The sequence below is a fragment of the Muntiacus reevesi genome, chromosome 6 (assembly GCF_963930625.1).
Source record: "Muntiacus reevesi chromosome 6, mMunRee1.1, whole genome shotgun sequence".
Lineage (NCBI taxonomy): Eukaryota > Metazoa > Chordata > Mammalia > Artiodactyla > Cervidae > Muntiacus > Muntiacus reevesi.
The window spans coordinates 94,171,657-94,199,165 of record NC_089254.1 but is presented as its reverse complement, the minus strand read 5'-3'; the positions used below and the strand labels follow the sequence as shown (position 1 = coordinate 94,199,165).

The window sequence follows — 27,509 nt, the reverse complement described above, 5'->3', positions numbered from 1 at the left end:
AGGTTGCTATCCCAGAATTCAAATCAGGTCTTTGCATGCAGCTGTGAAAACTATCATCTTACTCACATACCAGGCTTTCCCTTTGTACTTGCAAAAAAAGAACAAGAGTGTGAGAAGAGAAGGTTACCTGGTCTATATCATGCTGGCTCACTGTAGTTAACCCACTTCTAAAATCCAGATTGCTTTCCGAAGCGAAGGAATCTAGAGATAAAAGACACAGTCAAACTAGGTTTGCAGGTGTGTCTCCTCCACAGAAGAGAAGAACCCAATGACAATGAACCACAGCGTCTGTGACCAGGCATCGGTCAAAGCTGAGGACTCTCTTTTAGCTTTCAGTAAATGGAAGCCCCTAGGAAGCATTTTGATGTTCCAGGCCAGGGTTCTCAAGCTTTCCTTCTGTTTCCTGCCACTTAAGGGATCCAATACATGCTCATCAGTCACAAAAGATCCCTTTAGCAATGAGCAGCGTGGCCAAGGCTGACCCATTTCCACTCCTCTGGACCAGAGGACTCTGGACCTGCATCAGCCATTAACTGCAAGAATCTGAGGAGCAGCTGAAGACAGTCTCTAAGATGCTCTTGTGCTCCGCACAATCTCCTATGGACAGAAGGGAAATACAAAAACTAGCTATGCCTAGTAAGTTACTTAGTTACCTAGTCCATGCTTTGTAACCAGAACAGTCAAAAGTCGGTTAAATGTAACAGGTTTTCAAGGTTCTAAAATCTGTAGGCATCCTTGGTTCATTTATTTTCAGAATAAAGTTTACCTTGTAGCCTTCTGCTTTTAAATAAGGACCTGGAGGCAAATAAGGAATCCTGAGAATCGGTGGGCGTGCAGTGTAACAAGTAGTACTCCAGATGGCGCCAGAGAATAAACAGGCAGGTCTCTATGATGACTGCAGGGGAGAGGCCGGATTCAAGGACAACAATCTCAGCACACAATTTTACAAACCAGTTTCTGAGACTGCACCACTCAGCAATATACCCACAGCTTCAGTCTAACAAGCTGGTTGTAAGGTCTCTCCAGAAAGCAGCACGCTGTGCTGACAGGAAGGAGGTCAGACCCTGGGGCGCAGTGCCAGCAGAGCCTTCAGTGTCCTTACCTCCTGTCTGGACACAAAGTATCTGCATATATTATGAGGATTACTAGTTACTCTAAAGAGTAAGAAAAAATTTTCCATTAGAAATATGTCAGGCATTTACCTAGAAAAAAAATAATGGTAATTATGCCCCTTTCCATTTGGTTCTGATACCCAAATAATGTGAGAATAAGAGTTCCTACATTTGAAGATTCCCTTAGAGGTCACCCTTCAAGCACCCTGCAGTCTCGATGACTGCCTTAAGGATACAAGAGCAAAGGGAAAGCAGTTTAGCTCGATTGTTGATCAGCTTCACCAAACGCCGTCTTGCTAAAACATATTTCTGGGCAGTGGAGATTTTATCAACACCAGCAGGCATCACGGACTGACATAACTAAAAAAAAAAATAAAAAAAAACCACAGCATTAAGAATGACATATATTGTAACAAAAATGTAATGAAAATCTACTATAAGCAGTCATTTGTGATAAGTACTGTGAAAAACATTCAAGTGAATTTAAACATCCTTGCAGACAAGAGTTTAGCATCTAGTTAGGAAGCTACTAATTTAAAAAACAAGAGCCAAAGCAGCAGTTGAATTCATAAATGAATGTTCATCTGTGGCTTTTTGGAAAAGTCCAATCCCTCAAATACACGTTTCAAATCTGTTGATGGGCCAACCTGAATTTCCTGTTAAATTAAAACAAAACAAAACGAAACAAAACAGTGCATTTTCAGTGGAGAATATCTGTAACAGCCATCAGGTATCTTCTGAAGAAAACACAAATGAGACTTGTAGAGTGTAACAAATGTACGATCATAAACGAGGCCATCCCATTTGTCTGAAAAATTCACTTAACAGATAGTGAAGGTGCTGGAGGGACAGAGGCATCTTACCTAAGGAAATCACTTCTAACTGAAAAAGCATCTGCAATAGAAACCTAAGTTTCTCAGCACAGATGTTTACTGTATAAATTACCAAATTCTTTATTCAAAGGCCAGTTGCTTTTCTACTGAAAAAAGCAGGTGGTTTTCTTGAACAGGTACAACTTTTGGTCAGTCAAGTTTCCACACTTATGAAGTGTGGTACTTAGGTGAGGGACTCTTCAAGCCACCACAGAAGAGTCATTGGAGTTCCTTTTGTCTCACTGCATGCATCATCTTTACTTACCAGTCTGACACTGGTCCCCAGCCTTATCAGGAAAACCAATGGCTTCTCAGAAGTCCCCATTGCCCATTATAACATTCATACCTCTTTTATCTCATCTGGGGGAAGCTGCTCAACGTTCTGTAGCTTGTTGACACTCCGTCGATGGCTGTCATAATAGCTGAAGAAATCATTAGCGCTCTGTCTCAGCAGGTAGACGATAATGCCCAAACCAGGCAGGTGCCAGTATGGAACCACTGGAGCTTGGGTATCTAATGGAGTTGATTAAAAAAAAAAAAAACCAATGTTCTACCTACAGCCATTTCATATGAATTTCAAATGACCTGGTTTTTTTAAAAAAGGAAAGCCCAGGAATTTAAAGGCATGTAAACTATTATTAAAAACAATCCAGGACTACTTTTAAACACCACTAACAGTTCAAGTGACTGAACTGAACTGAACTGAACAGTTCAAAGGCGTGGTTAGGAGCTACTGTAATGAGGTAGGTACATAAGGATAGAGCCTTGAGACAATAAGTAAGTCTGACTGATGGACACTGAGAAAGCTTGTCCTTTACTGGGTGAAGACCTCTTTGAGAATTCAAAGGAAGCTATAAGCCTATACACCCATCTCTCTACCACCAACCACCCCGTATGCACAGATATAGCTTACAGCTTCCTGACCCCCAGGTGAATAAGTCCTGCCTCACCCTATGGCTTTACTTATATGGATTCATTTCCAATCTGCATCCTTCTGGTCGCTGAGTTGCCAACTCAAAATCATTCTTCCAAACAGACAAGTAGAATACTAACACATAGCTAAAAAACAGATAACAGAATTTTTAAAGCTTAAGTCTTCCACCACAATAGTTCCATTTGGCTAGCAAAACAAAATGATCTGCCTTTTACGTGACCACTTTCTGATGAAGGTAGAAAGGAACAATGTAATGCTGGAAAAGCTGTATGTAAAGGGAAGTAGAAGTAGAGAGCAGCAACGTCATTATTCTAGACGTGGTTTGTGTGGTGCAAATAAAGCAATTTCCTCTTTCAACGAAGGGATTTCTTTGAGAAACACCTTAGTAATTTCAAGTTTAATTTGAAGACAAACTTTGCTTAATGGCCCCAACTGCCATGAATACTGAGGGAGAGAGATCTACACTTGCTTCCTTCACTGCCTCCCTGAACTTTGCTCCAAAGTCAGATCTCACAGACCTTCACATGGAGGGGAAAAAGAAGACTCCTTTGTCAATGGATTTTGCCTAGACTCATCTGATTTGCCAGGTCTCCTTTACCAGTCTTCAGTGAGGGGTGACAATCTTTATGACACAGGTCATCACAGAAAGCCTTCTCTTAGTGAAATTAGCTATGCCAGTCCCCGGAAAACATTTGTGAGACCTCAACTTGGTAGGAAGTGAAGTGAAGTGAAGTAGCTCAGTCGTGTCCTACTCTTTGCGACCCCATGGACTGTGGCCTACCAGGATTCTCAGTCCATGGGATTTTCCAGGCAAGAGTACTGGAGTGGGTTGCCAATTCCTTCTCCACAACTTGATAGGAAACTAGCCACAAATACAATGGTCTAATGCTGAGAGTAATTCAGATTTCTTCAGGAATTCTTATACAATAATTTGCTCCAGTCTAGAAAATATTCAGAGGCACCGGACTTATAGACATCCGATGAGGATGGCTCATGAGATATTTAATTACAGAAATAGATTCTGCGGGAAAGAGAACGAGGTCAAGGAAATAGAAGTGCTACAGCAAAGTGTCCCTTGATCACAAGGAACAGTAAATATACTAGAGGATAACAACAATATAAGAGCAATAATAAAAATAATAATAGCTAACACTGATGTTGTGCTGTCAGGCACTGTTTGAAAGCACTTTATACTTATTAACACATTTAATCCTTACAATAATTCACTAGAGGAGACCTTGTTATTACTTCTACTTTATAGACAAAGAAACTGAGTCACAAAGAGCCAAATCATCTTTCTTAAGTCACCTGTAGAACTGGGATTCATATCCAGGCAGTTCATCATCAGACTGTGCTCGTAATCCTAGGTTAACCACTAAGTTAAGCTGTCTCTCTGTAACTATTCTAGAAATACCTACCCATTTATATGTCTAGAATTGGGAGGGAAGAATATGCTTATTAGTCCTTAAAAAAGTCTGAAGAAAAATAAATCCAAATTTATGTGATCAGTTGATTTCTGACAACATGTACCAAAGTAATCAAACCAAAAGATAAATCTTTTCAGCAAATGGTACTAGACCTGGACACAGGCTCATCACTAGTCATCAAGGAAATGCAAATTAAAACCATAATGAGATATCACAACACACCCACTAGAACAGCTGAAACTTAAAAAGACTGACAAACCAAGTACTGGCAAGGATGTGGATCAACTAGAACTCTTTACATGGCTGGTAGAAATACAAAATGATTTTCACTTTGTAAAACAGAATAGCAGTATCTTACTTAGTTAAACATATCACACAAGCCAGCAATTGCATTCCTAGGCATCTAATCAAGGGGTATGAAAACATACATACACATTAAGATCTATATCCAAATATTCATAGCAGCATTATTCACAATAGCTAAACATCTGGAAATAACCCAAATGTCTATCAACTAGTGGATACATAAATTCATATGGAATACTAGCCAGAAATAAAAAGAACGAAACAGTAATACACACACATAAGTGGATTTCAAAAACACTGAACTAAATGAAAGATGTCAAAACACAAGAAAGACATGTTGTAAGATTCTATTTATACAAAATTCTGGAAAAAGCAAAATAATAGACACCTTGACCAAAGGGTCAAAGGAAACAATCAAATGCAAAGGGACAAGAAGAAACTTCACAGGATGGGGCAATTATTCTATATTTTGGCTGTGGTAGTAGTTCCACACTGCATAAAATTACAAAAATTACTCCAACGGTCCACCTGAGATGGGTGAATTTGGTTGTATTTAAATAATACTTCAATAAAATTCTCTTAATCCCACTACCTAGGACTTTTGTAACAGAGTAAGACAAACCCCAAAATGATTCTCAGAAATCTCAAATAGAATGTTTCTTGAAATCACCAGTCCATCACAATACAACCCACCAAGATCCAAAAGGGCTTTTGGCCTTTGAGTGTCCCATGGAAAACGGCTTTAACCAATCCATAATCCTGCCTTAGATTGCTAATCTTCCCTACTGGGTCATTAGGAAATCACAGGCTACATGAGCCTACTAAGTATCTAAATTTTACTGTGCTACGGTATGGAAATTTGGAGTTATCATACAAAATCCAGTTGAGATGCTAGAAATTCAGTTTAACATGATTTAACATATAAGCTGTCTGCGATATTTTCATACTTCTCGCCTAGCTAGCTTAGTCTCCATTCCCGGACTCTATGGGGTCTCACACACTATATAAAACTGTACTCTCCCCACATGGCTCTTCCAGATTTATTCTCAGAAAATCTTAAATTTCTCTATTCTTTCAAGATCTCCAGCTGTATCCAGAGGTCTGACAACAGTACCTCTTATCACTTCTTCTTAAAGAAGTCGTTTTTAAAATTCCCCATCCATTATTTGTTTTAAAAAAAAAAAAGAAGCTGCACCTTAGTGGAGCTAACTAGAGCTTCTCGTAATCCTGGCAACTTAATTCCTCAAACACAGAGAGAAAGGAGCAGCTCACCTTGTCGGGGCCCATCTCTGTTAATGGTTTCTGAAAGGCTGGGGGTGAAGAGACACACAGCATGCTGGAAGGTAGGGGAGCTCTGTAACAGGAGTGACTGGCAATATTCCATGACATTGGCACAAATCTACAAAGTGAGAAGAGCAGTGACAAAAATATTAGCTCCCCAAACGCCCCATCTCATGCAAATCCAGATGCAAGGAGAACAGAGTTAGGTCAATCTGTAAAATTACAACCAAGTCACACATCAATTTTAAAATTATCCACATGTATTACTTTTCTCAAATATTTCCAGAAACATAAAAACCGTAAAGAATAGTTACATAACTGCCACTCCTCTTACCTGCTGCATAGCCAGTTCGATCTCATCTTTCCTGCTCACTCTATCTCCCTCCACATTATCATCTTGAAATTTAAACTGACGCAGTCTGTCGGAGCCACCAAAGCGACTTAGTAGTCCTAAGCACTGGCGCTAAGGAAATAAAAGACGAAAAATGAACAAAAGTTCACATCTAGCTGGATGTGTTTAAAGTTAGTGACCTCTCTTTCTTGAGGGAGATAAAGAAAAACTCAGCTCAGTGGAGAGTGAAATCCTCTTTAATGTGTCTGATTTCTGACTTCCAACTGAGTCAACTATAAGTTAATATTAAAATTCATCTTTTTGCAAATGTATTTACTTGGCAGACTCATTAAAAAAATATTAATTTTTTTAGCAGTTAACACCCACTGAAGTCTCAGTGTTGGCCCCAAATTTTTTGTATCACACCAAATAACTCCTTAGTAGATACCCATTAAACAAACACCAATCAATAAACAGAAGAAAATGAGACAGTGGACAGAAGCAGATCTGTGATCACTGTGTCTACCAAGGCTCAAATTTAAAGGCTCCGACTCCTGTGGCTTCTTCTGGGGATGTCATCAAGGAGTGGGGAACACAGAAGTGACCTTGGCAGATAAAATGCAAAGGTCATTTGTTTGACATGTTGGTACTTTTCACCTGAAAATACAATTGTTCCTATGGTTCTCAGAGGGAAAGGACAAGCTTTGCAAAATTGGCAATATGTCCAAAATCAGAGATGTGGGTTCCAATTGCAGGCACATGACTTTTTGCTATTTGTCCTGGGACTATTTACTTAACTTCTTCAAGCCTCTGTGTTCACATTTCTAGAGTGATAATAGCAATTCTCACCTTGTAAAATTATTGTTTGGATTACCCGAGACACTGAATTATATTTAAAGTGCTTAGTACAGTGTTCTGCACGCAGAATGTGCTCAGTCGCTCAGTTGTGTCCGACTCTTATGACCCCATGGACTGTAGCCCACTAGGATTCCCCCATCCACGGGATTCTCCAGGCAAGAATACTGGAGTGGGTTGCCATTTCCTTGTCCACTGCACGTAGTAAGTGCACAATAAAAATGTGTTTGAAAAAAAAAAAATGTGTTTGAAACATTGGTATTATATACATACACACCTATATACACATACAAACCTACATATTATATAACATCTACTTTAAACTCATGTTAATTTAGAGTAAGTTTGGATAAGGCAAAACAGACTAAGGAGACTATAATATAAATTTATTTTATCAAAACAGCTGTATCTATTTTTAAAACTTACAACTGGCTGTTTGCTACATTGACAGATAAAACAGATGCAGCAACACATTTCCAGAGGCCACCTTATGAAAGATGCATCAAAAATATTTTTTCCTCCCCACCAATTAAAAAAGTTAGAAGACTGACGGAAAAAAAAAAAATCCAGATTTTTTTGGCCTGGTTACAGAGAACACAAGCGCTTCTGGAGTGCTATCTGACAATGACTCAAAATGTTCTACTTACATACCCTGGGTCCCAGAGATAACAGTAATATAATATAAAAATGTATAAACTGAAAAGCTGATGGCAGCATTTTTCTTTTGGAAACTTGAAAAACAGTTCATGAAAAGAGGATTGGTTATAACAATTACTGTACAAAAACAATGGAATATAAATTCTACTATACTAATATAATTCCTCTGCCCCAAAAGTGAAGATGTCTAGATCAAAGCAGGTCAGGAGGCTCCCAGAAGGACTGTGATAAAATACTGAATTGATACGCTATCTACTATGTTTGAATATATTGAAAGGAGATTACACAACTGAAGGAGAGTTTGAGAATAAATCAGAAGTACAAAAGCCAAGCAAATAAAAAAAAGCAACAATTATTTACTCTAGGGAAAACATAATGTTTAGAAAAGTAACATATGGTCCATCCATGGCTTATTTATAAATGGCTTTAGATTATTATTAGATAGTAATAATAATATAATACTAAATGTTAATCTAATCAAAATTATGATATGATTTGTTGAGTTGGGGGTGGGGCGTGTTATAAGAGACACACATATCATATGATGGAAGAACAGGAGTAAAGAGATCTAACTTCTTATCCTCTTTGATGGAAGGTTGACAGATGATTCTTAAAATTGGAAAATCAAGTAGTAGCAACATAAGCAAATTATTTAGAGGTATGAAAGACTCAATTAAAACCATTGCTGGGTTTACGCAAATTAAGGGAGCTGTATAAGGAGGATCAGAGAGGATTGTTGTACTTTATCATAAGTTTTACTACTGCTCTTTAAAGATATAAGAGTCAAAAAAATTTTTTAATTTAAAAAATAAAAAAGAAGTAAAGAATCAGCTACCTGGAATCTTCCAATATGTCCCTGTAGCTCCATTAGTGATCCTTCATTTACATCAACATCAAGTTCACTTAGTATACCTATAAAATTTAGAATGTTTTTAAATGTAGTTTTATAATTGACAAAATATAGACATTAAAAAACTACGAAGAGTAGTTTTACTCTTTCACATTCTTTAATGCATGAACAGACACAGACTGCCATGAAGGAGGTTTGAGAAATACCTTACAACTTTACAAATTGTTAAGTGTACCACCCACCACACATTCAGTCATATGCAAACTAAATCTAGATTGGATCAGTGATTCAAAAGTGCATTTTAAAGTCTTTTGAGAAAAATCTATTTTTTATTTATAAATATAAAACAAAATTTTCTAAACTCCACAGTAAATTACTTTCTCATGAAACAGTTCAGAATATAAAACACTAAGAATGAAATGCATTCCTTTTTTCTTTTAACTCTTCTATACATCATTTGATTTTTTTTTTTTTTTTCTGTTCCCTTAAGCAAAGTATAATTTACACATACACAAAAAAGCTTCCATTCAATTTTTCAGTTTGGGCCCACTACAAAATCCCTAAATTAAGCTGATCAACCTTTTGCAGTACCATGGATTTCCTTTATTTCTACTGAGCCCTCCAAGTAAAGCCATGGGTCGTTATTCCCATTGGTTGATTTCTTTGTTCCATTACTGCAGCCATACTGAGGACCCAGGTGACCCTGTCCTAGCCACCCTAACTTTCCATGTGTTTTCACAATCCTTTTAATCCATTTCTTACTTCCAAGCATACGCTCCACAGCACATAACCCAGAACCTTATCCTTTGTTCCTCCTAATGACAAGCTCTCCTCTTTTTAGATTCCCTAGCCCATCACAAACCTACAGAAGACACGCGCATCCCTTGTCATGCTACCTCACCTGCACTCCATGCTCCACTAGATCCAATCCCTTCCCATCCTCCACCTCCACTTGGAGTCTGCTCCCAAATCACTTTATTTCATTACTTTCTAAAGTTACTCTGCCATAGAGGATTTTTCCTTACTATTTCAAAATGTGTTCAGGTCTTCCTTGTATGCCAAAACAAAGCAAAATCAAGCAAAAACCTCACTAATATCAAATTCTTGAAATATTTTTTCTACATTCGCTGCTTCTGATTCTTATGCCATCCTTTTCCATTTTAAGCTCTTGAGAGTCAGAGTTTGCACTTAACACTATCATGGAACTTTGGCTTTTTCCTGCTTCTCCTTAACCTTTCTTATCTCTTCAACCTGCCTTGCTGTTCCCCAGTTCTTTCATTCCTCCTGCTGCCTCTATTTAAAGACAAGCAATTTTAAGATTTTCTTTTTTTACTATACCATGAAGTATGCAGAACTTCCCCAACCGGGGATCGAACCCGTGTCCCTGTAGTGGAAACACAGTCTTAACCACTGGACTACTGGGGAAGTCCAGTTTTCAGATTCTTAAGGCTTCTGCTACAAGGTACCTCAGTACTGTGGACAGTATGTATCACCCTCAACTCTAAAACACTTTACAGAATATCCATGGGTCACAGATAAAAAAAATTAACCTCCTGATAAGTAGTTGAGAAGGTACAATGTATCTGATACTGGACTAGCATTTTATACAAAAACATAGGATGAAATTGTAGGATAATACAAAGCCATATATGTAATTAAGGGCTGAACTGGGAGTAGGATTAACAGGAGCATAAATTCTTTTCAAAAATGATTTCAAAAAATTAGGAAGTACTTGGCATTAACTTTTAAAATTATTTTAAAGAGTATATACCAAGCCTACCAGCTCAAATATACAAAAATGTATATGTAAACACACACATACAAAGTTATTAAATGCCACACTACTTGAAAATTTTTTAAAAAGACTGGAAGCAGTCAACATGTCACAGAAGTCTGGATAAATACCTCAGAGCCAGAAAACTATGCTGCCAATTAAGGAGTGAGGTGGGAACTATATATGCTGATGAAAAAAGATCTCTAAGACATAATGGGCGGACGGGGCGAGTTATAGAGCAGTGTGTATAGTATGATTTCATTTTGTAGGGAGGAAAAAATTTTTACACCACATACAGAGAAATTGCCAGAAAAATAAAGTATAAATTGATAATTGGTTCCTTTCAGGAAGCAGGGATTGCTATGTCAGAGTGCTTTTACTCTATTTTATTTGTTTGAATTTATCATGAGCATGTTAAAATACACTGAGCTTTTCTGAATGTAATTTTAATATAGTGACAGGGTCAAATGCCACTATCAGCAAAATTCAGAATGTTTCAAGTATTTTTAAAAAGTAATGAAAGGTGAATTCATCAAAAAAATCACCTTGCCAGAGGATCTGATAAAAGACTCATGGCTTCTGGATTAAAATGGCAGAATGAAGTAGTATCATAGAATGTCCCTTCTACAATCAACCTACGAATAAATGAAATTCACCAAAAAAAGGAAAGGAGCCACTTTATACCACAAATACTGAAGAAATGTGGTGATTAACGGGAAAAAAAAAAAGATGGAAAAAATTCCAGGGGAGTGGGAAGCAGGATTCATCTCATGACCCTCATCCCAGTCCTCAGCAGCGGTACAGAGGAAAGAGGATAAGCCAACAAACTCTTGCAATTCGCAAAGAAGCATATTAGAGTGATGAAGTAAACTAAGTAATCAGGAGAAATCCAAGTGAAAACCATTAGGGAGAGAACCACCATACAGCACTGTGGGGCCACAGTGAAGGCAAGAAGGTTGGACTGTCTTGGCATCATTCAAGGCCACTGGACTGAACTGGGGAAATGACCATCATAAGCTCACAGGACTGAGACATGACAAGGTGGGGTGGAGTTGACCCTGGGATCTCCTCAGAATGAGCACAGGCTCTGAGTACCTTAATAAACACTGCACTCGGCCCTGCCAGACCCTCCTCCTCCCAACACAAAGGGCTCAGGCACCGAGGAATGTCCAGAGAGGAAAAATTCCTGGGGGCGCTGGGGCAGAATCAGGGGTTGGCCTCAGACTTCTCCACAGCAATGTAAAAATGGAGGTAGAACAGCTGAGTAGTTAAGCACACAGGCTCAGAAGCCACGGTTCCTGGAAAGCGCTACAGTATTATCCATGTGACTTGGGACAAGCTAACCTCTCTGTGCCTCAGTTTCCCCACCTGTAAAAGGTGGACAATAATGGTTCTAACTCTCAAGACTGTTGTGATGATTAAATCAATTAGCATGCTAAGCATCTAAAATAGTACCCAGCATATAAATGCTTAAAAATATGAGTTATTATCATTAATTTTAGGCCATGCTGTCATTCAAGAATAAGGCAATCTTCAGATGCTCATAAACATTAGAGAATTCAGGGAATATTATATATTTTCTCTTGGGAGAGAGGACCTCAACACAAATTAAAAATTCCAAGAGATTAATCAAAAGAAAGAACTCAGAAATGGTGAAGTTGTAAGACGAAAAAAAAAACTGGTGCATTTCTATGAATCCAAGTAAATATACAAGTAAAACTAAACAGCTGAAGGTATTATGGTTCCAGAACTGAATGAAAATGGTATTTACTTCACAAAGTAAAAATATAAGTAAACATAATGTGAGGGTGGAAGAAGTGTAAAATAACTCATACTTATCTTTCATATCGAGTTAGTCGGTTCTGTCTAAAATTTGTTAATAAAACAAATTTTTTTAATAACCAAAATATCTTATTAATTTATCATAATCTTCTCTTAATCATAGTGATCTTTTAAGAACTAATATCTCTTGTAAGAACTAACATCTCCTGTACACCTGTATTAAAGAAAAGTCTGTCTAGAATTCATCAATGTCTTCAGTTTCTCTTCAACTAGTTTTTCACCTATAGTTTACATAAAATTAAATAGCTGCTTTCTAAAACTGCATACAAAAGGCATCCCATTTTCATATATTATCTCTATATGTCTGTTTCTTTCCACCATGCCCCCTCACTCACCAATACATACATACACATAGGGCATTGGTTAAAAAGCTACTTACCAAATGTTAGCATTTGGTAATTTCTAGATAGTGGGATTTGAGTGTTAATTATTTTAACTTTCTGAATTTTTTATACTGACCATAAATCATTTTAATAAACATATGACTTCAAAAAAGGTAGTTAACTTTGTTAACTTTGTCCACTCTCAAATAATTCATATACAGCTGCAAAGTAATAATAACCTCATTCTACTAAGTGTATGTCTATAAAGCCGTTGTTTAAAAATTCAACATAACCAACTCACCAGGAAGCGCTGCTTTACTTATAACTCCCGTCAGCAGAGCCAGTTCCTGCAAAGATCCTGCACTGATATCCTGACAGCGCAGAACTGCTTGTATGGTATCCGAGTGAGAAATAAGAAACTGCAACACCTACCAAGAAAAGAGAGGGGGAGAGGAAAACACAGAGGGGGAAGAGCAGAAAAGTACATTATAAATTTATATCCATCGGTTTAGGAACACTGAAGCAAATAATTTATGTAATGAGGAATATTAGATAAACAGTTATCCTTTGCATTTACATAATTTACTTCTTCAAGAAGCCAACATTCGTAAGAAAGCTCAAGATAAGGATTATTTCAAAGTGTAAAAATTTAATACACTTAAGAGCTATTTCAAAAGAATAAAATAACTTGGAGCAACTGCATGAAAACTATTATCTGACCCGTATTTTATCTGACCCAAAATATTTATTTTGAAATTTTTGTCTAACTAGAACATGAATTTTAAATGAGTGTGTATAAAAATGACTTCCCGAATTCAAGTTGGCTCTGTGAAAGTCTGACTAGTGTGACAGGGACAATCACAGAAAGGTTTTTGTCTAATTCTCCTTTAGATATGGTGAAAATAAAGGAGATACAAACCCTGACCTCCAAACTCTGCCCTTCCAGCTTAGCATTTTACAGTGTCCCATCACAGAGGACTCTACTCTTTTTCACATCCAAACATCTTCTCAACTAGATTACAGATGCTTCGAAGGCAGGGACTGCACCACAACAGGCTGAACATTTGAATCTCTCAGGAATTGTGGCCCTTTATTTTTTCAATAGATTCCTGGCCTCAGCCCATCATTGTTGGACATGCAACTCAGTAATCTGTATTTTTTAAAGAAGTTATTCAGGTAATACCGCTATGCTCAGGATAAGTCTGGTCTTATTTCACAATGTCCCACTTCCCCTAAAAAATCTTAATCTCAATAAAGTAGAAGACAGAGTCTTGTGTGCTAGAGAACTAACTCAAAGGCTGTGTGTGAAAGGGACAGAATGTCACCAAGACCAATGCAGTCAGTATGAAATCAGGTGTCACACTGGAAACAGCAGCATTCTACCTTGGTGAGGCAAGCCTAAAGACTGACGGCAGGGAGAGCAGATAAAATCACCATAAATTATTAGGACACAGCTCCTGAGGGTGTCATAAGAATAGAGCAATACAATAAAAAATGGCAGATTCATGACGATAAGCTTAATTAACCAGCAAAAGGCTAAATTGTATACTGCATTATTAAAGAAATAAACATATTTTTGAAGATTTCACTGAAAAGCACTGAAAATAATATCACAAATAAATGTAGCATTACCATCTATCTTCTGTATTCTCTGTAAGGTCTAATAAAGTGCATACATTCTCTAGTAAATACCTGGTTAAATGACATTTTAGAAGTCAGCTTATTTCTATCACAGTAACTGCTTCCTTCTATACAACAACTAATTTAGATGTCTTTCTTCCCATCTCACTATTCTATTAATTAGCTATAACATTTCATTCAAACAAGAGTACAAAAACAAACCGATGAAGTTCAGAGCAAAGTACAAGGGACCTAAGGAAATTCATGTAAGCGGTCCATCTTCTGCATTTGTAAAATAAAGCTTTTGTACTTGATGATTTCTACACTAAGGGTTCCTCTTACCTGCCCTGCTGCCTGCAAGTGCTGGGCCATGCTAGACGTAAGGATGACCTGGCACAAGCGAAGAGCCGGAAGGAGAATCTGGCGGTATCGGTCTACTGGAGTAGGGATGAACACTGGGGGGTCTCTCATGCCAAACATGCTTGATTCGTATCAAGTGAACAAGGAGACAGCAACAGTCCAAGAGTTAAGGTACATTCCAACAGTCCCTGACCACCCCACGGCAAATAACCACAGGTAACTGAGTAAGATGGGACGCTACTAACGAGGACTCTCTACCCCACATGTACAGTGAAGACAGAGTTAAGTGAATCTTGAGAAAAATCTTAGTAAAGAAGACAAAATTCCCCAAACATGCTTATTCCACTCCAAATGTTCCCTTAAGCCATAGAGACTATGAGTGACAAACAGAAACAAAAGCTGCTTTCCCCAAATTTCCCTCTCATATACACAAAGCCAAAAAGGAATCTACACTGTCTATCACATAAAATAAAACGAGATTTTAAAACCTAAAACGAGGTTGCAAAATGACTTAGCCTTTAAGTTTAGGTCTCAGAACACTGTATCAATAAACTATTTGCCTACTGTAAATATTTCTATTTAAATTTTTGGACCAAAAAAAATGGTCGCCTGTTGAGAAGGGAATGAAAGCAGAATATGGAAATAAAAAGAGATAACAGAAAGGCTTTCCAAAGATGGGCAATAATAATGCATCATGAAGGGAGGGATATAACTTAATCCCCTTCACCTAAGGTGAAAGTAAAAAATTGCATTTTTAAAACTTCAGAAAGTGATGTTAATTTTTCTTGAAGTAAAATACTGTCTATAACTAAACCTGAAAAACTCAAAACATGCAATTTGGCAATGGATCTTTTGAAGAAAATTACTAAAACTGAAATAATGTTATTTGATAGTAAGTGGGTAGGCTATATATAAGCTCAATAATGTTGGAGCCACGTAGACAAAAAAGGAAAAAAAAATCCACATTCAAACTCAACTGAGAAATCTGCTAGTTTGGAACTTAAAATAATTTCATTTGAAGCTTTCAAATTAGTAAGCAGTTGGCAAAATGTTAAAATGAGAAAAACATAAAATATTACTCAAGTCATCAAGAAAAGAAAATCCACCACAAATTATAATTTCATACAGGACTTTAAAAGACAGTATTAATGGAAAATATGTACTTCCACTAAACCGAACAATATAGTTTGGAAAAGTAACATCTACTAACAAAATGCTCTCCCATCCTTCTCTTAGATCACTGATCTAAAAGAAAAAGCACTCGCCTCCCAGGTGGTGCTAGTGGTAAAGAACCCACCTGCTGGGAATAAAAGATACATGTGTTCAACCCTTGGGTTAGGAATATCCCCTGGAGGAGCGCATGGAAACCCACTCCAGTATTCTTGCCTGGGGAATCCCATGGACAGAGGAGCCTGGGGGGCTACAGCCTATGGGGTCACAAAGAATCAGACACGACTGAGCATGCAGACATGTCTCTACTCACTTTCACCCTGACTAACAACTTTCATTTATTAGCATCAAATGGCAGGGGGGGTATGACCAGATAAAACCATCAAGATGAGAGTACTGCTCAAACAGAATTATAAAGGGCAAAATTATGTTTGAAGTTTTTTTTCCTTAATAAACCTTTACTGGTAACTTAAAAAAAGCCAAATGATACAGACACTTACCCCTGTGGGTCCATTTCTGGGCGCATGTCATAGACTTGGCACTGTGCCAGCCTCACAATCACGCCAGACCTCAGCAGCTCTAAAGCACCCTGCTGAATCTTGGCCACTCTTGTGAGAAATGCCTAAGAAGTTACAAAACAAAAATCATCAGTACAGAGATCGCAGTCACGGGTCGCATATAAAAACGAAGCTTTCTCATAGCATATTTCTTTTTTAAGTTGAAGTATAGATGATTTACAATGTTGTTTTTATTTAATTCTTGGCCACACCCTGTGGCATGTGGGATCTTAGTTCCCCGCGCCCCCTGTGCTAGAAGGGAAACTCTTAACCACTGGACCGCCAGACATGTCCCCATCATAGCACATTTCTAATCTGTAACCATTGGTGACTAGCTAGGATGGGGCACATTATACCCCTATGGCTTCCCTTGTGGCTCAGCTGGTAAAGAATCCACCTGCAATGCAGGAGACCGGGCTTCGATCCCTGGGTTGGGAAGATCCCCTGGAGAAGGGAAAGGCTACCCACTCCAGTACTCTGGCCTGGAGAATTCCACAGACTGTACAGTCCATGGGGTTACAAAGAGTCCCACACAACTGAGCGACTTTCACTTTCACCACAGGATTTTCATGAGGAATAAATGGTACAGTGTATCTGAAGTGCCACACAGGCCTTGCATGGGTTACACACTCTGGGAAATCATCACATGGGCTTATGGAGGGTAGGAAAGACTGTTTTGCTCACAGCTCTATCTCTAGTACCTTATGCAATACCTGGCACATAACAGATATTTAACAAGTAATTGTTGAATAAATGTAGGAGGGAGGGAAAAGAGAATCAATGAAGAATCTAAGATTTTAGTGCTTCTCTTGCTGTGACACTGATGGTATTTTTAAGCAGGAGAAAACAGAAATTAAAACAAGATTTGGAGGAAAGGAAATTAAATATATATACTAGATTGAAAAATTCCTGTGCTTAAAGTAGAACCAGCACATCACACTGGAATTTCATCAGGCAACTGGCACAGGCTGATTTTCTTTGGGAAGGACATGTGTGCTCACTCTCCTCAGAGAGCACTGCGTGTCACATGGCTGTGGCATCACCAGCAACAGAAGTGAGTAAGCAGCAGTCTCGGCACCCAGCTAGCCTTCACAGGACCGTTTCAACTCAACTCCACAAGCTCAGAAGATGCATTCCTAGCACATGTACCCAAATTTAAAACTCCTCAGAAATGATTATGGCATGTATGATAAAAATATTTAAAATGTTGGCCACGTTCATTTTCCTTAATATAGCTTTCACCTCAAGAGGAAATGACCTGTTGATCTAACCTCAAGTGAACATAAAGCCTTACCATTTTGGATTCGTAAGTATAAAGAGCTTTTAAAAGGGGAGGCTGTGGAGTGAGTAGGCTCTGCAAAGTACGGTCATCTTCTACCAAGCTGTCCACAAGCACCTTCAGATAGCCACTGTTAGACAGATACAGGAGCCACTGCTGCTGCTTATCCACGGAGACAATTCGATCAAGGAGAGCCAGCGCCAGCATCTGAAGGAAGAATAAATCAAAGTCCAAAATGTGGAGATGGCTACGGAGTCAACAACAGTAACGCCCTCTACCTGGAAACGTTTAAAAGTTTTCTTACAAGAAAAACTGTTGCATGCAATACAACTCTCTCCTTTTTTATTTTGAGAAGTTGAAAGCTATATATCCAGAATCTTGATTTATTAATAAAAGGAAAATGTTCAGGGTAAAGTTATATTTCTGAAACAAAATCTAATACATTAAAATAATAGCATTAAACATATTTTAACAGAATCTAAACATTACTTGTTGGAGGAAAGGAGGAAACCAATTTTTAAAAATAGTATTTTCCCCTCCTGTGAAGTGTTACATGCTCATTGTAGAAAACATAGAAAACAAACAAACAAACAAAGTACGGAAATACAGTATCTGATAAACAAGACCACTTTGGGCTTTTTCTTCCCAAAATCTATTTTTTTAACATAATTAAGAGCACACTACATGATTCAAATGCTATGTGATTTTCCACCAGTAGGAAATTATCTTCTCAATATATTATCACCAATATGACATAATATTTTAAAGATACACAAATGTAAATACATCTCAAAAAAGCAGAGAAAGATATATTCAATATAAAAGCTATTTCAGTTCAATTCAGTTCAGTCACTCAGTCGTGTCTGACTCTTTGCGACCCCATGAATCACGCCAGGCCTCCCTGTCCATCACAAACTCCAAGAGTTTACTAAAACACATGTCCATCGAGTTGGTGATGCCATCTCATCCTCTGTCGTCACTTCTCCTCCTGCTCCCAATCCCTCCCAGCATCAGGGTCTTTTCAAATGAGTCAACTCTTCGCATGAGGTGGCCAAAATATTGCAGTTTCAGCTTCAGCATCAGTCCTTCCAATGAACACCAGGACTGATCTGCTTTAGGATGGACTGAATGGATCTCCTTGCAGTCCAAGGGACTCTCAAGAGTCTTCTCCAACACCACAGTTCAAAAGCATCAATTCTTTGGCGCTCAGCTTTCTTTATAGTCCAACTCTCACATCCATACATGACCAATGGAAAAACCATAGCCTTGACTAGACGGACCTTTGTTGGCAAAGGAATGTCTCTGCTTTTTAATATGCTGTCTAGGTTGGTCATAACTTTCCTTCCAAGGAGTAAGCGTCTTTTAATTTCATGGCTGCAGTCACCATCTACAGTGATTTTGGAGGCCCAAAAAATAAAGTCTGACACTGTGTCCACTGTTTCCCCATCTATTTCCCATGAAGTGATGGGACCAGATGCCATGATATTAGTTTTCTGAATATTAAGCTTTAAGCCAATTTTTTCACTCTCCTCTTTCACTTTCATCAAGAGGCTTTTTAGTTCCTCTTCACCTTCTGCCATAAGGGTGGTGTCATCTGCATATCTGAGATTATTGATATTTCTCCCGGCAATCTTGATTCCAGCTTGTGCTTGCTCCAGCCCAACATTTCTCATGATGTACTCTGCATATAAGTTAAGCAAGCAGGGTGACAATATACAGCCTTGACGTACTCCTTTTCCTATTTGGAACCAGTCTGTTGTTCCATGTCCAGGTCTAACTGTTGCTTCCTGACCTGCATATAGGTTTATCAAGAGGCAGGTCAGATAGTCTGGTATGCCCATCTCTTTCAGAATTTTCCACAGTTTATTGTGATCCACACAGTCAAAGGCTTTGGCATAGTCAATAAAACAGAAATAGATGTTTTTCTGGAACTCTCTTGCTTTTTCGATGATCCAGCGGATGTTGGCAATTTGATCTCTGGTTCCTCTGCCTTTTCTAAAACCAGCTTGAACATCTGGAAGTTCATGGTTCACGTATTGCTTAAGTCTGGCTTGGAGAATTTTGAGCATTACTTTACTAGCATGTGAGATGAGTGCAATTGTGCGGTAGTTTGAGCATTCTTTGGCATTGCCTTTCTTTAGGATTGGAATGAAAACCGACCTTTTCCAGTCCTGTAGCCACTGCTGAGCTTTCCAAATTTGCTGGCATATTGAGTGCAGCACTTTCCCAGCATCATCTTTCAGGATGTGAAATAGCTCAACTGGAATTCCATCACCTCCACTAGCTTTGTTCATAGTGATGCTTTCTAAGGCCCACTTGACTTCACATTCCAGGATGTCTGGCTCTAGTTCAGTGATCACACCATTGTAATTATCTGGGTTGTGAAGATCTTTTTTGTACAGTTCTTCTGTGTATTCTCATCATCTCTTCTTAATATCTTCTGCTTCTGTTAGGTCCATACCATTTCTGTCCTTTATTGAACCCATTTTTGCATGAAATCTTCCCTTGGTATCTCTAATTTTCTTGACGAGGTCCCTAGTCTTTCCCATTCTGTTGCTTTCCTCTATTTCTTTTCATTGATCGCTGAGGAAGGCTTTCTTATCTCTCCTTGCTAGTCTTTGGAACTCTGCATTCAAATGGGTATATCTTTCCTTTTCTCCTTTGCTTTTCACTTCTCTTCTTTTCACAGCTATTGGTAAGGCCTCCTCAGACAATCATTTTGCCTTTTTGCATTTCTTTTCCATGGGGATGGTCCTGATCCCTGTCTCCTGTACAATGTCATGAACCTCCGTCCATAGTTCATCAGGTACTCTGTCTGTCAGATCTAGTCCCTTAAATGTATTTCTCACTTCCACTATACAGTCATAGGGATTTGATTTATGTCATACCTGGATGGTTTAGTGGTTTTCCCTACTTTCATCAGTTTAAGTCTGAATTTGGCAATAAGGAGTTCATGATCTGAGCCACAGTCAGCTCCTGGTCTTGTTTTTGCTGACTGTATAGAGCTTCTCCATCTTTGGCTGCAAAGAGTATAATCAATCTGATTTCAGTGTCGACTATCTGATGATGTCCATGTGTAGAATCTTCTCTTGTGTTGTTGGAAGAGGGTATTTGCTATGACCAGTGTGTTCTCTTGGCAAAACTCTTTAGCCTTTGCCCTGCTTCATTCCGTACTCCAAAGCCAAATGTGCCTGTTACTCCAGGTGTTTCTTGACTTCCTACTTTTGTATTCCAGTCCCCTATAATGGAAAGAACATCTTTTTTGGGTATTAGTTCTAAAAGGTCTTATAGGTCTTGATAGAACTGTTCAACTTTAGCTTCTTCAGTGTTACTGGTTGGGGCATAGGCTTGGATTACCGTGATACTGAATGGTTTGCCTTGGAAATGAACAGCTATTTATCCTCATTCTATTATTCAAGGATCTTTATTAACTAGCACCTCTGTTGTTTTTACCAAGGTAAGGCAAATCTCAAAATCAGGAAAAAGATTATTCTCAGGGCCCAGTCTGAACTAATAAGGATGATGAATGTAAGTGAACAAAACATATGAATAAACAAAATATAAATTCCAAATTAGAGTAAATAAGAAAATTCACTAAAATATATTACAGAAAATAATTTCCAGTATATAACATCCATTTGAAAAGCTGATCCAATTTATGCCTTAATATAAAGTCAAAATATCTATCCAAGTACAATACTGAGCAGGAGTTACCATACCCTTCCAATCTCATGACCATCACAAGCATCTCGACAGACCACTTCCATGAGGGCGGCACCATAGCTCTCGATGATGGCTATGTTTTCTCGCTGTAATTTACTAAACACATCTTCAGGGGCAGTCAGCCTTTCCCACATGGTTTTCTTGGCTAAAGGGTTACAAGAGAAGACATATAAAACACTCCAGCAAAAAAAATAGTTTGGTGACTGAGTCATTACACCTTATACATTTCCATTACTGCCTGCACACAAAGGTCCATCAACCAATGAGTCTGGGCAGGTAAATTTCAAGAACACAATGCTATTCCATGCATGTACACTGAGATAACAATGGTATTAGGAAAAGGAGAAACTATCCTTAAAGAAATCAAAATGAATTAGAGATTCTAGGAGAACCAATTCCTGTATTTATTCTGCTAATTGATCTGGTTTTATCTTTTATTGAGAACTATGAGAATTTGGCTACAAAGGATCAGGTACAAAGTAGACAAACCTCTACTTCCAAAAAGCAGATGTTTTATTCTTTTATACTCTTTAATTGAAATACTTACTAAAAAGGAAAAGGTATACTCACTATGAAGACAACTTAAATTTAATTCAAGGTACAATGATAATTCAAGATAGCATTATAAACTTTACATAGATTCCTGAAAATCTTTTAGAAAAAAGTTTCATAAATATACTACATAAAGCAATACAGCTGAAACTAATCTTATGATTTTCCCCAACTAGGATAATGGCATCAGTTTTCAAACTGAGGAAAAATTCTTAAGACAGGGTGCTCAGAATGGAGAATAAAACAAAGGAGACACAATCATGAAAAATAAAATAATGCCACAAGTCTATATTTCACTATAAAGTCTACAGCGGGCAAATCTTCAGAGTTTTAATGATATTTTTTCCCTAAAATATTTTCACCACTACTTTAGTTTTATTTAATCACATTTCTTTTCCAATAGTGTCAAAGGAGAGTATGAGATTATAAATCTCAATCATGTCCCTTCCTTAAGCGACATGATCCCATCTGGTCCCATCTACTTTTCTATTTCGGCTCCTTCCATTCTCCACCTCCACACTATCACCACACTAGCCTTTCTGTCCCTCAAATTCAGCTCTTACTTCAGTCTCAGGATCTTTGCACTAGCTGTTCTCCATATTCTTCCCCAGATCGTAGCATGGCTACCTCCTCTTCCCCATTCCAGCTTGTATTAAATATCACTTCCCCAAATACACCCAATACTCCCTCCTCCCCCACCCCCCTCACAACATATCACAGTACTATTTTATTTTCTCCACAGTACTTATTTGCCAGATTTACTAAAATCATGTTATTTGAAGCGGAGGTGGATTTCCATGCTTGTTTCCTGTCTCCCCACATCGGCCACATCGAACATAAGCTTGTTAACAATGGGATTCTGTCTTGTCTACCCCTATTTCTCAGAAATTTAGCACACAAGTAGAAGCTCAAATATTAATTATTGACTGATCGACAGCTTAAAGGAAAGTTTAGAAACTCTACTTCAAAGAAACCACCAGACGCCCTCAGCAGGGGGAGTTCCATGGTGGGTGGGTTCTCAGGAGCCTAGTCTGAGGAGATAAGGCTTCTCCTGTTCTACACACAGAACTGCCACAAAATTATGTGAGTCAAGAATTTGGGCAAGTCTCAAAGCCACCACTTTACAGGTTTAAGGCTAATTTTTAGCCCTGAATTCCTTAATTCAAACATTCTGATTGAAATGAGGGTAAAGAGATGCTGGCATATCACTCTAGAGATTCTTCCCCAAAACCCCTGAGGAACCCCTGCAAGAACCTTGGGGCCTCATAGTGAAATCTGAAAAACAAGGGATTGCAGAAGACCAGTTAAGTATCCAAGAAATATTTGATTTCAAATTGTGAACAGATCTGAGTTCCAATATTACTTATTGACAGCACTACCTAGAAAAAAGAAAAATCTAATTCTTTCTTTAAAACGGGTAACAGACTTATGGTTGCCAAGATGGAGGGACGGAGTGGGAATCTGAGATTAGTAGATGCCAACTATTATATATAGAATGGATGACAACAAAGTCCTACTATAGAACTCAGAGAACTATATTCAATATCCTGTGATAAATCATAATGGAAAACAGGTTTTTTTAAAAGGCCTTTCTTTAAATCCTCATTTTTTTAAGAGGATAAATTAATCACCAAAATGGTTTCTTCTACTCAATCTGTTCCCTTCTTCCAACATACCATATAAATCACTGCCACACATACTTTCCTAAACTATGAACTTCTTATCAAGTTACTCAAAAATGTTAAATGTCTATTGCTTAATTCTACTAGCTCTAACACTATAGTTTCATTTTCAAGGTCATTAATAATATGGTCCTACCATCTCAAATTGGCTTAATTTGCTATCAACCCTCTCCCCTGCTTATGGCCTGATTCTTTACTCCCTCCTAGTTTGGGCCTTACTGAAAAGACCCTCATTTATTCTTATGTAAATGCAACCCGACCAGAAAAGTCCAGCAAAATCCTTGATTTCCTTTCTCCTCTTAAATCCTGTAAAACTTGTAATTTATAATTGGGGTTGGCAAACCAAGGCCCGTGGGTAAAATGTGATCTCCCACCTGTTTTTGTAAATAAAATTTCAATGTAACACAGCATTTGTCTCTGGCTGCTTTTGCACTACAAAGGCAGAGTTAAGGAGTTGCAGCAGAAAGCATATGGCTTGCAAAGCCTAAAATAGTTACTATCTGGCCCTTTACAGAAAAAGTTTGCAGGCACCCACTCTATATCATCCAATTTAAGGCTTATTGTTTTATAAGCACTTATACTGCCATTTCTACTAGGATATAAGATTTTATGAAAGCAAGAACCCAATTCACACTTTCTGGAACAGTTTAAAATAATAAACCACCAAATGATTACTACTTCTTGTTTGTATTGTGAAAACTAGAAATAAGCTAAGGGTCTAAAAATGGGTAGGACATTTGCCACATATTCATAAGTGGCAAAATCTATAGGCATAAAAATGCTATTAAATGAGAGGGGAAAAGCTCATAATATACTAAGTAGAAAGAAAAAGGAACACACAAATCAATACAAAAAGACGGTTGGCTCTAACCAAAACGTCCTGATAGTTATCTTAGAAAGGTGGAGTGTATGACTTTTCTCTTCCTTTCATTTATTAGTATGTCCTAACTTTCCTTCAATCAACATTTATTTTATTCTTAACATTTATTTTTAAATAAAAAAGAAAAGCTAAATGCTGTTTTTTAAATACCTGATTATTTTTAGTCAGGTTCTAAGGTCCTGAGATCTCACTCAGGTTGTAAAACAAAAGGAGTGGTGAGAAATGTACACCTAAATTCACATCAAGCAAAAAGTCCGCACCTACTACACACCGCTGTAGCTGGTATTTTTACGTCACTTATTGGAGTTGGATTCAAAAGAACAGTCAGCAACCGGCAAGATGCTCTATGAAATCCTTTCAGTCCCACTACTTCATGGCTAAAATCACAGGTGTACTTGTACTATGATTCTAGACCATATTAACACCTAGACCATAAAAATGGAAAATGTCACGATACAATTCTCAAAAATTTAGTAACAGCAATAGATCATCTTTTCTAGTCTCCTTTAAAAAGATGACTGGATACTACAATTTCATAAACAAAGAACAACAAGAAAATTCTGCTCAAAAGTCACAATAGCCCAAAAGAATTATGAGCAGAGCAGAAAATTCATCATCATTATAATTTTTCATTTTTATTTACTAAATACTATCAACTTGTCAAAACTAAAGAAAAAGAAAAGCCAATTTAGAAGGAAATAGAACATGTGAGGAAAAACATAATAAAACTGCTTAAAATTGCAACAATAATTTTAAAATAGAGAATTCAAACTGACATCTTCCATACAGCTCATCAATCAATTATAAATTAAAGTTGAATGACAGGCTCCTAGAAAATAGTTAAAAACGAATCTGGTTTCAAAGCAATATAATCCATTTTACGGAAATTACAACAAAACGGTCAAACAGGGCTAATCTCAGAAATAAAACTAAAAATGACGCACCTCCACACTGAGGTGTTAACTTAACTTTACAGGTTGGCTTTATCAACTTTTAGTGAAAACATTAATCTGATTAAAAATATGCTGAAAATGTATATCTTTGTCGTTATCAATCTATTTTTAAATGTGAAATGCTTTTACAATACTAGAGTTTAAGAAATAGTTCAATAAAGAAATCTAGAATATAATACTTGTGGTTCATATTAAACATTTAAGCTCTGGTCAGATTATCCACTTTTTCTTTCTAGTGGTCACTGGTAGAAAAGAGAGAAAATAAAAAGTGAAAAGAATACAGAGAGATATTTATGACAATAATAGCTGTCAGCTAATCCCCCAGAATTACATATGCAAAAGCAATGTCAGATTTCAACTACACTGTTCTTAATTAGGGAAACACGTAAGATTCTCCAAATAATTTAATCAAAAAACATATACTTTGGTTCGTCCCCAGATGTATGTATAGCATTGCCAGCTCAAGGCGACAGGATCCACTCACAAGGATTTACAAAAAATTAACTGTATGTTTAAGAGACATTTGAATTTCCTTTTCCTTAAACAATCTGCTCATATCTTTTGCTCATTTTTCTGTTGGGTTATTGATTTGTAGATGCTCTTTACTTATTAGAAATTAGTCATGCATGACATAAGTTACAAATATATTGGTGACATTTTCTACCAAATTACAGTAAGGAAAAACTACAGATTACAAAAAGATAAAATAAAAAGATGAAGATGTGATGTTCCAAGGTCAGGAGAATTCTGTTACAAATTGAGAAAACTGAATTCTAATTCTCAGATATCACATACAAGCAAGTCACTTAATCTCTCTAAGTCAGATTCCTATTTTACCAAACAGGGAAAATGACTGCCCAGTATTCAATATATATGGTTATGTAAAAATAAAGTAAAAGTGGTATGAAAAATATGTATGTATGTATGAAAAGTATGTAAACATTATGTATGCATATATGAAAAGTATGTAAACATTAGAATTCACTTTTGGTTTTAAAACAACAGAAGGTATGTACAGTGTCTTGCACAACAATATGTGCTCAGTAAGAGTTTTTAAATGTAATATTTCTAATTTGAAAATTAAAAATACTAGTATCTAGAAAATGCTACCTAAAGTAAGTAAAAATGAGCAGTAATTATGACTAAGAAAAAAACTAATTAAGGAATAAAACTGCTCCAAAAATAGATCATTTGAAAATTAAAAACAAAGGAGAATTTTCTTTTATGGTCACATTGCTTTTACCACATCTTGGTAATAAGTTCTTATAAAGTATGTTATAAAGCTCCACCTAGTGGTTAAGTGATGATTTCTGCCAATTCAACTAAATCCAATGTTGGGGGAGGTATGCTAGTGGATTATCACTCTTAAAAAGCTCCGAATTGTTTAAAAACTTTCTCTGAACTATTATGTTTAATGACCTAAAACTACTTTTGTGCATTATTTATGCCAGTAGGACATTCCCATAAATGCATGATTTGGCTATTACTACCTTCTAAGGATATTATACAAAAAATATAGCCAGTAAAAAATAATATGAGATAATCTGAGTCTTACACACAGAGTGATTTTTAAGAATCTGTATACAAAATAAATACTCATGAAGGTTATAAGAAGGTGCCTATGACAAGTTCTTAAACATCAGTATTAAGTCTGGCAGAGTATTAAATCTTTTGAACAGTTAAAAACATTTTCCAAACATGGCAATCAAAGAATATATATAATTACTCTTATTTTAAAATGCTAATTACATGGGAATTCTGTGATGGTCTAGTGGTTAGAACTCCATGCTCTCTCACTGTCAAGGGCCAAGGTTCAACCCCTGGTCAGGGGACTAAGATGCCACAAGTGAGCAGCATGGTCAAAAAAGAAACACATACACACACACACACACACTATAGTTTACAAAGCCTCTATCATTTTAAATACACAGACCTTCTGACCAAGAAATTCTACTCTGTGACATTTACTCAAGAAAACCTTCACATTAAGTATAAAAAGACTTATATATACTATTCATGAGAGTTTAAACTGGTAGAAAGTCATTCAGTAGAATCTGTTGAAATAAAAATGTGCATCCTCTTTCACATGGAAATTCCACTATAAGGTATCCTTCTTGAGAAACATATAATCATATAAAAGAATATTTGATGCAGCATTTTTGTGATAGT

The 27,509-nt window shown here is 37.2% G+C and overlaps 1 protein-coding gene and 1 long non-coding RNA gene across 2 annotated transcripts in view; one reads left to right on the top strand and one right to left on the bottom strand.

The window, feature by feature from the left end:
* NUP205 (nucleoporin 205) overlaps positions 1 to 27,509 on the bottom strand; it is an 82,083-nt gene that overhangs the window by 1,267 nt on the left and 53,307 nt on the right. Inside the window, exons 31-42 of the mRNA XM_065939058.1 lie at positions 21,270 to 21,418; positions 17,566 to 17,757; positions 16,215 to 16,336; positions 14,527 to 14,665; positions 12,866 to 12,992; positions 8,611 to 8,687; positions 6,267 to 6,395; positions 5,924 to 6,050; positions 2,331 to 2,497; positions 1,349 to 1,472; positions 767 to 895; positions 128 to 201 (exon numbers count right to left, since the gene is read on the bottom strand). Of these exons, the coding sequence (XP_065795130.1) occupies positions 128 to 201; positions 767 to 895; positions 1,349 to 1,472; positions 2,331 to 2,497; positions 5,924 to 6,050; positions 6,267 to 6,395; positions 8,611 to 8,687; positions 12,866 to 12,992; positions 14,527 to 14,665; positions 16,215 to 16,336; positions 17,566 to 17,757; positions 21,270 to 21,418 (1,556 nt within the window). The remainder of the gene's footprint in view (positions 1 to 127; positions 202 to 766; positions 896 to 1,348; positions 1,473 to 2,330; positions 2,498 to 5,923; positions 6,051 to 6,266; positions 6,396 to 8,610; positions 8,688 to 12,865; positions 12,993 to 14,526; positions 14,666 to 16,214; positions 16,337 to 17,565; positions 17,758 to 21,269; positions 21,419 to 27,509) is intronic.
* Positions 1 to 27,509, top strand: part of LOC136170663 (uncharacterized) — a 44,360-nt gene that overhangs the window by 3,870 nt on the left and 12,981 nt on the right. The gene's annotated exons all lie outside the window — the stretch shown is intronic.